The 17312-nt window shown below is 33.4% G+C and overlaps 1 protein-coding gene across 2 annotated transcripts; it reads left to right on the forward strand.

The window, feature by feature from the left end:
• Window positions 1-427: 427 nt before the first annotated feature.
• Window positions 428-11686, forward strand: LOC121729264 (uridine-cytidine kinase). 2 transcript variants are annotated; one of them, XM_042117723.1, is made up of 7 exons: window positions 428-628; window positions 1019-1278; window positions 1651-1790; window positions 4557-4654; window positions 5263-5311; window positions 7086-7226; window positions 10773-11686. In XM_042117723.1, the coding sequence occupies exons 1-7, from the start codon at window positions 455-457 to the stop codon at window positions 10913-10915; spliced, it is 1005 nt and encodes a 334-aa protein (XP_041973657.1). In that variant the 5' UTR covers window positions 428-454; the 3' UTR covers window positions 10916-11686. The 2 variants fall into 2 exon arrangements, with proteins under 2 accessions (XP_041973657.1, XP_041973656.1); XM_042117722.1 differs by lacking the exon at window positions 7086-7226 and having other exon boundaries at window positions 429-628.
• The last annotated feature ends 5626 nt before the right edge of the window (window positions 11687-17312 follow it).

Below are 17312 nucleotides of genomic sequence, written 5' to 3' on the forward strand. Positions count from 1 at the left end.
AGTTGACGCACAGGAATACTATCAACGCCCTCCGCTCCTACCACAGGCCCCTGCCATGCAGGTACTAATAAAAAAGTGTCAAGGTCAAATATTGTTCTATAGCCTATTAGCCTTAAAGGGCCCCCGAGACGGACGTCAAACGGTTTGACTCAAACACGTAAATTTTGGTTTTACTCAAACCATTTTGATCGTCGCCGACCGAACGCGCTATAAGGAACCGTTCCAATATCGGTGACGCGTTGTTGCCTGTCGGTTGTTGCCTTTTGCTAGCTTTATCTATTCACCATTGACCTATTTTTTTGATTTCGTAGCCAGGTTTTAACTTTTAGTATCGGGGGGGTTCAAGTTATTGTCACACTATTAAAAATTCTAAAGCCAATTTATATTTGACCAAAAAAACACAGTCTGTCATAAGTAATGTCATATGTCATTAATTGTCAGATTGTCAAATGTCATGATCCGGGGTGGTGTTTTGCGAAACTGTGGTGTTTTATTTTCGAAGAAAATACGCAGAAATATTTCTATGCACAAAATGTCTGAGAAACCAGCGGATCATGTCACTACAAATGGATTAGAAACCAAAACACCATTTTTAATAGGCGTAGCTGGTGGTACAGCTAGCGGTAAGGTACGTAAAACATGCAATGCGTTGATTATTGATTTTTTCCCAAATCCTGAGAATGTTACATAATCTTTTGATTTTGCGCTTTATCCACGTTGGCTTTTTCTCTGCCTGCATTATTGTCATGTAAAAAATAACAATTTCTGCTTTGACATAACCTAAAATTGACCAATCCTAGTATTGCGACTCGATTGCATTTTTGCATAATATGTTGATGCTTTGCCTCGAAAACCACACCCACAGTTTCTACGTAAATTATTCAATAACCAGCACTTCACTTCATAATCAACATACCTATTTGGTTCATGTAAATAACTAAATATTATGTTGCAAATTCTATTCTCTTATGTCATAAATAATAAGTAATAAGTACTTCAAATTAATAAATGCTTACAGTCGACAGTATGCCAAAGAATAATGGAGAAGCTAGGTCAACAGCACAAAGACAACACAGAGAGGAGAGTGGTGTGTATCAGTCAGGACTCTTTCTACCGCACCCTCACACCGTCAGAGAGGCTCCGAGCTGAGCGAGGCCAGTTCAATTTTGACCACCCCGATGCATTTGATGATAAAAAACTATTGACTGTTCTTAAGGATATACTCACTGGCAAGAGGGTTGAAGTTCCTGAATATGACTATATCACAAACTCTATAAGGTGAATAATGAATATTATATATTTTATTAATAACAAAATATTTTGATTTTGATGAAATTCTATTTTATCCTAAAATGTTTATAGGTAATTAAGCTTAACAAAGTTTTTTGCTGTTGTAGGTTGTCCATTAAGTGTGATGAATTAATATTGTTTCCATTTTTAGTTTATAAAATTAACAATGTTATAAATGTAAATCTATATATATAAAAATGGATTTCCAATTGTGTTAGTCGCGCTAAAACTCGAAAACGGCTGAAGGGATTGGACTGATTTTAGTCTTGAAATATTCGTAGAAGTCCAGGGAAGCTTTTAAAGTGACACGAAGTTCACCAGGACAGCTAGTTACTTATATAATTTTTGTGTATCTTACAGCAACCGATCGCACACAATCTACCCGGCGGATGTGGTCCTCATAGAGGGCATCCTAGTGTTCTACTTCCCCGAGGTCAGAGACTTGTTCCACATGAAGCTATTTGTTGATACTGACTCCGATACGAGATTAGCGAGGCGAGGTAAGCTTAAACCCACTTCCATTGATCTGGACTAGATATTCACCATTCATTCCAATGTCCATTCCACATCCATTCACTTTTTTAGTATTACTAGAGATCGCCCAATGGTCGAAATTCAACCTTAATTTCAACAATATTAGGACCTATATTTTGTAAAAAATATTGACTATCATTTTTTTTTCAACTCTTGTCTCTGAGACTTAGCTGATCTCAAACTGGCTGTGTAAGCATTGTCTAATAGTATCTTAGATTCAATAAAAAAAACTATAATCCATTTTCAATTTGTCAATTTCTTGTCAACAGACTTCAACCATAAATAAAAGAGTATAATTCGTATGTATAGGCTTGTCACTCAAAAATCTGTCATTTCTCATGCGTGTGTGTTTTCGTATGTGTAATGTTTTATTTGTTAAAAAAATGTATGATAAAAGTATAATTTCAAAATAATATTAGTTCGATGCACTCCTTCACCATATATCATAAACTATAACTGTGCAAAATTTCATGCACCTACGTTTCCCCATTTTTCGTAAAAAGGGTTACAAAGTTTTTCGCTCGCGTATTAATATTATTAATATTATAAATGCGAAAGTGTACCTGTCTGTCTGTCAGTTATCTCTTCACCCAGAAACCACTGAACCGATTTTGCTGAAATTTAGTACGGAGATACTTTGAGTACCAGGAAAGGGAATAGAATACTTTTTATTCTAAAAAAATATGGTTCCTGCGCGTTAATATCTGTCTCAGTCTTTGTTACATATGTTACGCTCAAAGACCGAAAACGGTCAGTGAGTGGAAAAATAGCTTGTTGTGCCGTGGTCACAGTAAACAGCCACGACGCGAAATTCGCTGTGGCTCTAATGAAAACGGCCACGACGCGTTCTGGCAATCACAGAAAGTCCTTTAGCCCACTGCAACCTCTTCATGTTATTTTGACGTCTTAAAGAGGTTTCTTCACTCCCACTCTTCCAAAAAGGCCAGCTTATCTCAATCTCCTTTTCACTGTTTTTCATTGTAAAATTACTCAAACGAAAATCACTTCTTTGATCTAAACCGCAATCTCTGGAAACATGAGTCGTCGATCACGTTTACTGGTCAATACAACTATGCTTACCTTCAACTGTTGTGACTTTGCGAGGCCGTTCTGAACAAAATCAAAATCAAAATTGTTTTATTTCTGAATAAATTTAAAATAAATGTTTTCAGAATGATGCCTACCACCAGTTCGTTTGCTATCGCTAAAACTCCTGGTGGATGCATATCTTTCCATGATGTAGGTAATCCACGATTTTTCGAAGTATTTTTAATTTGACGCCAATTTTAGGGTTCCTTTTGCCTAAGTTATGTAGAGTAGCGATTATTGTATGAGTTTAAACCGATAGTTCCTTGGTTATACTACTTGTACTATTATCACATATGTTATACCTACACAAATACCTGGTTGATTATACCTGCACAAAGTATAAATAAAAGCTTGATTCTTGCGACTCACATAGCTTAATGGAACTAAACTCCAATCATAAACATGGAAGGAACAATTAACAACAACACAGTTAAAGAATATTAAACAAGTCAGCCATACTTGCAAATTTTAATTTCTCACACTCACCTACAAAATGTAAACATGCGCTCGTGTATACAAATAATGGACACAATTATTTTTGGTTTTAAAATACATCGTTTTAACTTTAACTTTTTTTTTGACAATACAAAAGGACCATTTGCTATTTTGTATATTTTATTCAAATTTAATAAATGAATTATGTTGTGAGCAAAAACTTTTGACAGGTAGGTATATCCATCTAATCCATAAACTTTTTTCACATTTGCTTATTTTATAAGAAAAAAGAAGAGATCTTAGTATTCTTATTTCAAACTAGATGCCCCGCGCGGCTTCGCCCGCGTAAATTAGGAATTTTACGGAAACCGTACATTTTCCCATAAAAAATAGCTTATGTCCCTACTCCCTTCACTTGGTCTACTCTATATCTGTGCCAAATATTGCCATAAAAATTGCTCCAGTAGTTCGTAATTTCTAATATTTCCCACATTTTTCCCACATTTTCCTGAGTTTCGTCGGTCGTATTAGTTTTAGCGTGATAATGTATAGTCTATAGTCTTACTCGATAAATGAGCTATCTAACACTGAAATAAGTTTTTAAATCGGACCTGTAGTTCCTGAGATTAACGCGTTCAAGCAAACATACTCTTCAGGTTAATAATATTAGGTAGGTATAGATTTTTTAATTATCGCTTGACAAACACGAGTCTCGATCTAAAAGACTATGAAAAGTACCAATAACAGGGTCATTATATACGCTCGTAAGTCATAACCATGGGACGATGCATAGTATAATATGGTAGTGATGATGATGATGATGATGATGAATGTAATTTGCATAGTAGCATATGCTTTCTGTTCTTAAAACAACGCTGAAACTCCCAAACTTGTATCTATAAAGAATCAGGAGTTCTCTCAGCACCTTCCGAACCACGGTATACCAGGTATACCTCGGTGCAAAATCTTACTTGCTGGTAGCATATGCTAAGAATACTTCTCACGAAACCGAAGTCATCACATGTTTACAAATTTTGAGGAGTTCCCTCGATTACTTATAAATCCTTCATCAGATCACCACTTTTGTGAATATAAGACCAAATTAGGATGATACCCTATATACCAAAAGAAAAATTTTGAAAATCTATAATATTAGTAGGATATCCACTTGTATAATTACTTTAGTACATAATTACATTTAATTACAGTGCCTCGCGACATCATGGAGAGAGGTCGTGACTTGGAACAAGTGCTTAATCAGTACATGAACTTTGTGAAGCCTGCTTTTGAGGAGTTCTGTTTACCGGTTAGTTATTTCAAGGGCTTTGTAGTGTTCCATTTTCAAATTATTGTTACTAGAGATCGCCCAATGGTCGAAATTCGACCTTAGTTACAACGACATTAGGACTACTACCTATATTTTGTAAAAAAATATTGACTATCATATTTTTTTCAACTCTTGTCTCTGGGACTCAGCTGATCTCAGACTGGCCGTATAAGCATTGTCTAAAAGTATCTAAGATTCAATGAAAAAAAACTATAATCCATTTTCTATTTGTCACCTTGTCAACAGACTTCAACCATAAATAAGTGTAATTCGTATGTATAGGCTTGTCACTCAGAAATCTGTCATTTTTCCTAGTGTGTGTGTGTTGTAGTGTGTGTAATGTTTTATTTGTTAAAAAAATGTATGATAAAAACATAATTTCAAAATAATATTAGCTCGATGCACTCCTTCAGCATATAAACTATAACTGTGCAAAATTTCATTCAGCTATGTTTACCCATATTTCGTCAAAAGGGAAACAAAGTTTTTGGCTCACGTATTAATATATAGATTGTTTTTTTATTTGTCCAATCATGGTCCAAACATAATTTTTTTTTTAAAGAACTAAGTAAAGCTTTTTTTTTCAGACTAAAAAGTTTGCTGACGTCATAATACCAAGGGGAGCAGATAATTTGGGTGAGTGTAAAAGTATTTTACTGTGTTTTTTGTCTAATTTTAAGCATAGGTCCTGGTCCTGTGTGTAGAGAATAATATAAAAGATTTACACTTGCATAAGTGTGTAAATTACATGCTCATATTATTTTATTTGAATTCAATCATCAAGATTACAGTTGAGAAAAATATATTTTGTAATTATAGTAATTAATTTTGTGACAGAATCTATTGAGTACTGGATCTAATGATTTGTAAAATGTTATAGTTACTTGACTGTTTACTGTTTATGAATTGTTTATTGTTCATTCGTACAGTCGTATTCTTCAGTGAAACTTTAGTCTACACTACTATCTACACTACTATTATAAAGAGGAAAGATTTGATTGTTTGTTTGTCTTGAATAGGCTCCGAAACTACTGGACCGATTTGAAACATTCTTTTACCATTGGAATCCTACATTGGAAAAAATAGGGTTCCGTAAGATATTTGGGATTTTCGGACGCAAGGTGTAAAAAATCAACCAGAAATGTTACTTTTTTCGCGTACGCTGCCTAAACTATAAAAGATAGAACCATAAAATGTTCTAAGTAATTGTAGATCTTTTAAATATCTACAAAAAAGTCCGGGACACACTATACCTATCTATGTTGAGTGAGGCGCAATAACCATTTTTTTATTAAAAAATCTGGAAATGTTTTTGGACTACATTTAAATGCCTTTATTTTACTCATGGCATTAATTCTTATCATAATAAATTATTTCATTACTAAGTACAGTTAATGTAGATAATATTTGGTCTTTGAATGATTAAAATTGGACGTTTGGTTTTAATGTTATGGCGAAATTAAAATATTACGATTTCTGCTGCACGTTGCGAATTGGGCGTCAAGGCGCGCCGCGCGGGTGTGCTCGTCCGGAGAGTCCACGTAAATATTAATTATTATTACCTCGATCATGGGAATCGCAGACACAATAAATTTATAATATAATAGTTATGCGACAGCCGGGTGCCGCTTCATTGATGGGATAATATTATAGTGCTTCATTAATTCATTACGTTTTGATTGACTAAGAAATAAAGATTAAAAAAATATATTTAAAAATCAATGTCCACCCGTGCGAAGCCTAAATAATAGAAATATATAAATATTCGCGTACGAAATTCCTCCTTTTCACACGTCTCTGTCACGCTTAGAATACAGATTTTAGTAGCATTTTAAAACATTAGCACGTAAAAATCATACTCTGAATACGGAAACAGATTTTCAGTAGCTTTTAAGAACGTATTTTATTTTTCGGCGCGTGAAAAATCGTTTTTACGGAACACATTTTTTTATTTTTTCTTTTATTATGAAATAAGGGGGCAAACGGGTCACCTGATGGAAAGCAACTTCCGTCGCCCATGGACACTAGCAGCATCAGAAAAGCTACAGGTGCGTTGCCGGCCTTTTAAGAGGGAATAGGGTAATAGGGGAGGGTAGGGATGGGAAGGGAATAGGGGAGGGTAAGGAAGGGAATAGGGTTAGGGGATTGGGCCTCCGGTAAACTCACTCACTCGGCGAAACACAGCGCTAGCGCTGTTCCGCGCCGGTTTTCTGTGAGAACGTGGTATTTCTCCGGTCGAGCCGGCCCATTCGTGCCGAAGCATGGCGCCCCCCACGTATACTCATCGGTAAGTGAAGGTCATAGCCACTGCAATGAGGACGCAAACGGTGACTTCTAACTTCTTGCAGCGGCTATGCTCTTGCGCTGCCTGCCTTGCGTACCCCAGAAGTCAAAGTCCGTTCTGTTGCAGTGGCTATCGACCTCATCGTGCACCATATTTGGGACATCCTGTACAAGAAGAGGCCAGTCGTCAACGGTTGCAATGGCACGCATCTCGAAGTGGACGAGAACGGTGGAAGACGCATGTCCGGAAGCTCCGAAGACACACTCAGCCGATAGTAACTAATTATTCAGGGGGTTTCATTGTCTTATTATTGATTTCGTTCGCATATTTTATATTTATGTTTTAAAAGTTTTTACATTACGGATATCGCACCGATGTAGGTGTAACATAGGGAATTGGTAAATATGTAATATGACACAACAAAGACAATTATTTTCGGTGCACATGCGAAAAATGTTTAAAATATATTGGGATGTAAAATCGAAGAGTGTTTGAAGTTTTTTTTATCTGATATGGGTGTCGAATAATGTAAAAACGGTGAATTATTTTACTTTTTTTAACCTTTCAATCTGCACATATTTTATTTGTCGCTCAGTATAAACTAAATTGACACTTATTAAGATTTTGAGAATTAGGCTCAAGGGCCTATTTCTCAAAATCTTAATGTTAATTTATGGCTCAATAATAGGGATGATGACAAGGTCAAAGATTAGCGAATTTTGTTAATAAAATAAAGAAATTATGGTAAAAAATGTGTTTTCAAAATTTCAGCTTGATAGCATTTGGATTTTTTTTTTTGTTATGCGCCTTCAAAGTTGGACATTCAAGACGATTTTTTTTTCAATTAAATTTCTTTATATTTGTATACCATACGATGACTTATGTAATTTAAAGCAACTTTTGTTATGAAACCACTTTCATAAACGCAAAATTCTCCCGCGATGCCTACAAGCTACTCTAAGGTAGCGTTTCGGGCAGGTCTATTTTATTAAATGTTTGAATTGTCATACTATCTTGGTCAATTTTTAAGCTATCGGGGTCATTCTTTCACCGATGTTTCTATTTTCGAAAGGTCTTTCAATAACCAATAAGAGAAAAAAATAGTCATCATGCCTATTGTCAGTGTTTTTTTTTTCAGCTTTTTAGCTTTTTAATGTTCTGTATGAACTGTACTCTAGAATTTTTTTGAATAATCAAACATGTCTGTGGTTCAGGAAATATTGAAGGAAACCTATTGTTCCTTGCATACTCGCACTCAAAAATTAAAAAAGATTCTATTTAATATGAACCCACCTGAATAATTGTTTGCTATGCTATAATCGAATTGTCCCAATACCTCACAACTATTGTAATTCATGTTGTGAATGTGTACTATTAGATTTAGTGGTGTATTATAGGGTAAGAGAATTCATTGAATAGTAACTTATACAGAACTGATTATTATCATCAAAAGTTACGAGGGTATTAAAAATCCGGCTTTGGGATTTAGTATTTTGGTATTTGGGTTACCCTAGTGGTTATGGTTGTATTTCGAAATTCAACCGTAAAGTGACCAGTGCCATTTGACGAAATTTGATTGGCTACCGGGCAGTCAGATCACACTGGCCAGTATACTGGGACTACTAACGCGCCTATGAAAAAGCGCCATCTGTTGTACGGTAAACGTTGACACATTGTTAAGGTACCCGCAAGTGTGTGAATTTATTAAAATTCCGTAGGAATATTATGTAAATGTGCTTAGTTTTTTATAGATATTTGTCCACTTCTAAAGACTTATTTTGATTTTATATTACCTAATAAAATCAAAACCTTTCTAAACAAAAAAAAATATATATTTCAATTACAAGTTTTTTCTCTAGCACAAACTAAAAATGCAGTATATTAGCAATTAACTTACCTACAAATATGATTCCTAATTTTTATACAAGTATTGTATTATTTTTAAGTCTTAGGATTTTTCTATTATTTTGTTTTATTACTGCGCACTGCCAGTACTGGATACAATGCAAAATGTTAGACATGTGAGGAAAAATACACGTTTTTGCAGTTGGTAATAAAACCATTACATTTTGATATTGTTTTTATTTACATGAAATGTTGCCAAATTAACTGATTGTCAAAATTCCCAAAAATATTAAAGAATTTAGCTTAAGGTTTTTAAATAATATTGTTACTTTTATTTTACCTCGCATGTCACCGCGCGCATATTAAGTAATTGTGTTAGGTTAGCAGTAAGGTAATATAACGCAAGGCTTTTTTTATTATTGTTTATTTTTACTTTTTATATATTTGCTTCTTTTATTATGGTAATATGCCCCGCGTTCCATTTAGCGTTAAAAACTATCAACACGCTCAAAATAGTAGGAATTTTGAGCGTTTTCGTCGTTTTTAAGGCTAAATGGAACGCGGGGATGGTGTTCATAATGATGTACAATTTTGACATTGACTCAAAGTCAGAAATATTGACAGATATACTGATTAATAGTCTGTCAAAAGAGTGAAGAAATTAAAAAGTGGCAATATCGTAAGGTTGATTTGAAAGGAAACTACAATGTTGCCATTTTTTGATTTCTTCACTTTTTTGACAGACTATAATATACAGCATGTGCTTTTTTAACACTTTTAATAAAAACAATTTTCTTTATTTAGACAAGTACACACGATAGTTACATAATAGGCTATACTTGTTTTGTACAAAAGGTAGGGCGCGTGCAAAATATGACTTGGAATTTTTTTAATAGTTAAGTCAAATTTTGCAATTTTCTAATTGTTTGAACATTATTGTCTATAGATTAAAGAGAAACAATAAATAAAAATACTCGAATTCAACAGACCATTTATAAAAAGCTAAACAACGTTATGCAAATGTATTCTACATTATGTATTGGACCTCAAATGTAAAAAAAATATATGGCTTAGTTTTCTATGTTATCTGGTCTATAAGTCTATTACAATTTATGTATTGTAACTACCAAAAACTTGTATATGGCTAAAGGCCATTCCACTAAACCGAATTTGAATCAATATAATATAATATTTGCATTTATGAAATGTTCTTCCAAATGTATTTTTACACCACAAAAACAATGCCATGATACATTTTTGTATATATCTGTATTATTTTAAACGTCTATTAAATAGTTAAAACAGCAATAATTATTTTCTTTTACCGTTTAAATAATAAGAAAAAGTTATTCATATTTGGACATCGGATTATATGCATTTGCATATTCAAATGCATATATAGGCACTTTTTAGGCATTAGTGAATATTTTGGTATTTTTTTGTTAATAGTGCATATTTCAGTCGTATTAGTACTACGAGGGCATCGTAGTCTTCAAACTACCTATCATAATATTTATTACCTGCCTATCTTTATTTCGTGACATCATTGTACCGATGTCACGAAATAAATAATATATAATATATAAAGTTGAATTAATGCTTTGTTCAAACCTACGCGACCACGCGACTGCGAAGCGGGAGAGTCAATACAAAACACACAATATGTTTGGCAAATGGCAACTTGACGCTCCCGCTTCGCAGTCACGTAGGTTTGGCCTAAGCCTAATTGCTATCCCTGTGTTTTAAATTTTAAAATTATAAAATAAAATTGTTTATGTTTGAAAGAGATAAAAAATCACCTTTATGTTTTAATTGTTTGAAGAAAATAGTCACATGCACTTAGATTTTTCGATAAATAATAATATAACCTAGAGTGTGACCTAGAGAATCAAACAAAAAATATACAGGTTTGTATTTTACAAATATTATGTACTGTACCGGTGAACTATATTTTTAATTTATTTTCAGTTGCCATTGATCTGATAGTTCAGCATATATCCGAGTACCTGAAGCGGAAACCGAGCGACAAGTCTCACCTGGGCTACCCGTCCCTCGCCACCTCCCTGCCGGCGAGCCCTCAGCGGGGCGGGAAAATTGGTCGGCCGCACTAAACTGTCAAAGTGACAGCTTTAAGACAAGAAATGATTTTTTTTTCGTTCATGTAGCAATTATTTTACAAGGCTCACCGCTCAAATTGTTCATAGGTATTGACTATGACAATAATTCGGTAGTAAATTAAGTATTAATCTTATGACACAAAGAGGCTCGTATATTTTCAATGCAAAAATTTGCAAGGTTGTCCTAGTTTATATTGGCACTTTTTGGTGAAATGTTAGTTCCTAATTACCAACTAAATGAAAACTTTTGAAAAGGTAAAGTAATTGTTATTTGGACCTACTTTTTGTTGAATGTGGATTTAAAACGTTTTGAAGGTAGATAAGAGGTATTGAGTTTTTTTTTATCGAGGTGAAATATTGTATTTTTTTGCCTAGAAAGTAGTATTCGCCTTGAAAGTACTTTAGTAACTGAGCACAGTTTCACTAAAAAGACGACTAAATAGGCCTTGTTCGTGTCTAAGGAATAAAACAGCAAGGTAAATATAAGAAAATTATGAGAAATAACCGAAAAATTAACACCCTGTATATAGGCTTTGTTTCATCACAAACAAAAGCAGTTTTATTAGAAAGATGAGAAGAAAAGAAGACAATTGAAATTATTGTAATACTATCTACTATTAGCAGTAGATGGAAATAGTAGTTTTAAAATACGCAGAATCACGAAATTATCATCTCTAGTTTTAAATTGAACTCGGAACTAGTCTAAGTATGCTTGTGATAACTTTTTGGCTCGGTACTTATCGTAAAGTAACCGAAATTTTGATACAAAAATGTAGCTAAAAGTTTCTTTAAATGTTAAAATATATTTTTAGATTTATAGCATAGAAATATTCACTTAGGGCTGATTTTTCAATCGTCAGAATTTTACCAATTTTATATGGAAAAATGTCAAAGTGTCATATTTATTCTTTAGGGCCACTTATTTTCCTGTTCTGAGGGACCAACCCACACGTACCACAACCGTAACCACACCACGTGGTCGGGCGTATATTTCGTATTGTAAATGAACTGCGGGGCTAAAATGGTCACATTTAGCAATTCCTCTCAATCAATTCAGAAAATGAATTGTCAAAACTGTTAAACTGACAAATGTCAAATCAGTACAAAAATACAGAAATGAATTGCAAGCAGAGTTGCATTTTGCGATTTTAGAAAAATGAATCATATTACGATTCATATCATGATTCTTCAAAGCGACCATTTTAGCCCCGCTGGACTATTCACACATACCTTTCATTTTGCAGTCGTTGTCGAATACTTGTGTGATGCCGACCACATCGCAACCACAACGTTGCGTCGAATGTCGATGCAATGACAGTGCGCGCACACCGCCCGCGCCCTCCGTTTTCTTTCGTACGTAACCACATCGCAACTAGGTACTGGCGACAACGCAACCACATCGACATTTTGTCGGTACCACAACGCTACTACAAAAAGCTGCAACGACGCCGTCCGAATGCCGTCAAGCAGTGGTTACGTGTGAATCGTATATATAATACACGTAACCACTGCTTTTGTCGTTGCGACGTGGTGTGGGTTGGACCTTAGGTAAAAGTTATCTGGCGATTGAAAAATCGGCCCTTAGAAAAATAAGAACTATATTATTTTGGAATCTAAAAAACTAAATTTTACTAGTCAGAATTAAAAGAAAATATGCAATAATTAGAATTTTGAACAATAGGCATTAGAGGCTGTTTAAATGGTTGTTTTATTTAAAAATTAAATTATGGATTGTTATATTATATTTACACGTTGAGATATTATTTGAGTGTCACAGGGAAACCAAAGGCCCATCGCGTCGCGTCGCTTAAAACAATCTGCAACAAGGTATTTGTATAGATGGCGCTAGAGTCGCAAATTTTTGCGTTGCGACTTTGTAGTCTGCAATGGTATTCTATGATTGTTTTGATACCAAAATACATATTATTTAAAGTAAGATGGCCGTGACCATTAGATCTGTGACAACCTGTAGTTCCTATACAGAATGTCCAAAAATGTGAAAAAATGAAACCAAAAAATTAATTTATCATGTTATTTTAATGTTTTAAAATTGGGTATGTTTTATTTATTTATTTTAAATTAAATTATATTTATGTTTATTTGTTTAGAATTCGAGAAGTATTTTTTTTTATTTTAATGCATATGGAGTTGATTAAGTGAGTAAAAGAATTATTGTAAATAACAGTAAATAACGTTAAAAATTATTTTGGAAATGTTTGCTTACCAGATATTTTAAATATTCATATTTAATATTGAAGTAGTTTTCCGTAGAAGTAGTTTTAAAGTTAAAAAATTATAAAATACTAACTGTCCCGGTGAACTTCGTGTCACTTAAAAAACTTCCCTGGACTTCTACGAATATTTTAAGACTAAAATTAGCCCAATCCGTTCAGCCGTTCTCGAGTTTTGCGCTTAGCAACACATTCAGCGACTAATTTTTATATTATAGATAATGTTTTGATTCTTCAAAATAATAACTGGGTGCTAAGGAATTGGAATTTACTTCTTATTAGATAATACAATACCACTACGAGGCCCGCTTACTTTGTTTGGCTAATCGGAAAAATCATCATTGGAAATACCGTATAGTCGATATACTCTATCCCCCTTACTAATAAACGCTGTATAAGCTTTGAATAGTTATACAGTGTTTTGTCTTTTTCAATCCAATTAAAAATGTCACTTGTGTGACAGGAACAAAACACTGTAGAACTATTCAAAGCTTATACAACGTTTATTAATGTTTGTGCGTTTTATGATGATATGCGTGACACATTATAATTGACAATAGTAGGGAAGTTACCTAACAAAAATTAATCGATAGTTTAAAAATATCGAATCACTTCGTATAGGAATTGCAATCGAAATTATCGATTTCGTACTGACATTTCAGTGGTGCCGACGATTTAAGATGGCCGCCCTTTTTTATCGATTTGATTTCGATTCAACAGAGTCAATCTCTATTGACATAAGTTCCGTTTCATGCATCTGAAATTTTTCAAATGTTTTCGTAACAATAATTTTTTACAGTTAATATCTATAATTTTATATTAATAAGTTAGCATTTAGCAACTTTTCGTTTTTATTCATTTACTATTATAGGAAACATTTGTTTTTGTAGATGGAATATAATTTATTACATTTAGATTTTTTTTGTTTTCTTGTAAAAAAACCCGTAGCAAGGAGCATGAAAACTGTCACCCATATCTTAAAACACACCAACTTTAGTAAGGGGGTATATCATAGGGTTCCCAAAATGTGCGCCGCCGCCGCGGCGCCCTAGTGGGAAAGGCGAGAGGGGCGCCGCGGAAAGGCAAGAAGGGCGCCGCGCCGTGAGTCCATCATCCATTATTATCCGAAACCACAAATAAAAAATTAATTATGTATAGCAGGTTAGATGGTTAAATATTGGTTATTATCTGTATTTACCTGCTTAACCTGGGCCGAATTCCCATCCCTACCCTCCCCTATTACCCTATTCCCTCTTAAAAGGCCGGCAACGCACCTGCAGCTCTTCTGATGCTGCGAGTGTCCATGGGCGACGGAAGTTGCTTTCCATCAGGTGACCCGTTTGCTCGTTTGCCCCCTTATTTCATAAAAAAAAACCTAAGGCTATTTTTCTAATAGCTAGGTAGAGTAGGGCGCCGTGACAAAATATTGTGACGTGTAACTGCGCCGCAGGCTGGAAAAGATTGGGAACCCCTGGCTATAGAATATCACATCGTTCTATTGTAAATTTTACTTCTAGGCTGTTTTTAATGCTGTTGCATATTTAAGTAAAAAATTATTTTGAAGAATCGAAAATTTTAAAGCAACTTCATGACGCCTAGCTGCATATACCAAAGAGATATGGTTTAGATTAGTAAGATAAACTTGTGTTCACTCCGGCAGAAGAAATTATTATTTATTCTTAGATTATATAACATATCAGCATATCAGTTTTTATAAACTGCTTGTTACCGTAAAGCTATCCCTAGAAATTTATATTTCTAGGGATAGCTTTAGAATTCAACACACAGGTAGCTAGGATATAGTCAGAATAAGTTATGTTTACATGAACAATTGAACATAGATGGCAGCACTGGTGTGACGTCAAAGGTGTTGCCACGAGACATCACAGTAGTGTCGCCAGCTTTTGTTTTCCTATAAAGTTGAGATTTTCTATTATTTTTCTGCAAGTTCCAATATATTATTTGCAATTTAAGAGTGAAGTTATTAAGTTCTAATTACCAGACTATGAGACAAGAGTCGGCAAGACACAAAACTTCATATAAAAGTAAAAATTTGTATGAAAATTTTGACTCGTCTCATGTTATGAACTATAGCTGTCTCTGTTATTTTTAATGTTCACCATTTATGTTTAACAACTCCTTTATAACATTTTAAGTAACGCTATACTCACATTGTTTTAAATTATATTTAAGTTATCAATGAAGAATAGGACAGATGTTATTTTTTTATTATTTTAAATGTTTAATTTATATTGTTATCCGTTCTGGAGTTAGTTCAATGTGAAACACAAAATATTGTACAAAGATTATTTTAATTAAAACTATTTTATGCTACGAATGTCTTTGATTCCGAAAACCAATTGAACATGACATGATTGTATAAAATGCGCAAAAATATTTTCCCAAAAATCATTTTAATGCTATTTATGTACTACTGTATATTATGTATTATAGTCTATATCCTATTACACATAAAACTTTTATTTAAAAATGTATTCTTGCTAAAAAACTATTTATTTATAGATTTAAATTGGATAGAAATAAAACAACGGATTAATTTGATCGTTCTTTAATTACAAAGTAACTCATAAAAATCCGTTTACATTTAACAAAATGTATCAATAATCGTCACTTATACAATATATTACACGATATTTACATAACGCTTTGCACTAACTCAATAAATACGACTCACGGTCTATATGCCACTTACAATTTATACGTTTTTGAATTCGGCATAAGTACTAAAAGTTATAATGTTATAATATACATAATTATTCTAAATTGGCGTACTTTTTTTAAAAATCTTTATTATGGACTTGCTTCACAAACAAATTGGCGTACTTAAAATATTTTATTCAATTTCATAATTAAAAGAATTAATTATTATCTGTGCATAAAAATATGATATTCCAGAATTATTATAGACATAATATTAGTATTTTCTGTCATTTTCGGGATATTAAGTAAGAATAAACATTAAAAGCAATGGAATGACCATTGATTTAATGTTTTTTTTATACTTTATCCTTATTTCTATTTTTAAATAGTAAACAGAGAAGACAGAAAAGAAGAGTGAAAATAAATATATATTCTAAGAATATTATTATGCGACGTAAACCTTCCAGTAAATTAAAACGTAATTAAGTAAATCATCCATTCAGAAACTACACGTTATGCCGGTTTTTTACAAGTAAGTCTAATCAGGGTAAGTTTGGACACAGGGTAAGTCCAAATAGTCTGTGTTTTTTTTTTGCCTGGCGCTACGGGCATATGCACTGCAACCGCAAAGTGTAGTACCATTCCATAACTGTACCTTAATTTTGCGTTAACTTGAATCGGACTTACTCTGTGTCAAAACTCACCCTAATAACTATATATGTATATCGTGGCATACGACCGTATCTGTATAAGCGGAACACAACTAGACACATGACGAATCTCGTGGTACAATTAGCCGCAAACCTTACATTATATGTACAAAAAACATGACTCAATGTTTTTGGTGTTGTACGCTTTCACTTTCTGATAATATTGCAAAATGAACAAACAATTAATTAAATTATAATTATATCATTAAATTCAAATAATTTCATATCTGGAAAGAAATAACCCCTAATTTTATACTCCATTTAGATACAATGTGATTCAAATAAGAATTGCAGAACACAATAAAATATAATAAATTAGAAAACTCATTAATATTTCCAAAAAATATAATAATATGTCACGTTAAAATAAAAATAAAAGAGAAATCCAAAAACAGATCGATTCTATAACTTGAGACATAAAATATTATCATAAAATGTCAGTACATATTAAATTGTCCACCTAGACATATTACCAGAAAATTATTATTAACAATAATTAAATACTTTACAATGTTTGATACTAGATATTTAAGTCGCTTTTCCGTGGAGAGACAGCCTATATTTAGTCAGACTTATTAAAAGGCTGTGTCTTCCGCGTTTCATAATCCATTCTTTCATTTAGTGTTTAAAAGTTAATGCCAAAAAATTGTTGTCTCTTGAAATCTCAAATAAATGCCTACACACCAAAGCCGCCAGCCCGGCGGCATAACCCGCCGTACAAGGCCTGCGGCCTCATTCTGAAACAATTTTAACAAAGCTTGTTTCAAAATGAGGCCGCTGGGCCGGCGG

Source organism: Aricia agestis, chromosome 8, assembly GCF_905147365.1.
Source record: "Aricia agestis chromosome 8, ilAriAges1.1, whole genome shotgun sequence".
Classification (NCBI taxonomy): domain Eukaryota; kingdom Metazoa; phylum Arthropoda; class Insecta; order Lepidoptera; family Lycaenidae; genus Aricia; species Aricia agestis.

What these genes read in the sequence shown, in the direction of transcription:
- LOC121729264 (XM_042117723.1), top strand. Translation starts at nt 455, where the DNA reads ATGATCCGGGGTGGTGTTTTGCGAAACTGTGGTGTTTTATTTTCGAAG. An exon ending in TACGAGATTAGCGAGGCGAG is followed by an intron (nt 1,791 to 4,556) that starts GTAAGCTTAAAC and finishes ATTTAATTACAG; the next exon opens with TGCCTCGCGACATCATGGAG. An exon ending in AAGCTCCGAAGACACACTCA is followed by an intron (nt 7,227 to 10,772) that starts GCCGATAGTAAC and finishes ATTTATTTTCAG; the next exon opens with TTGCCATTGATCTGATAGTT.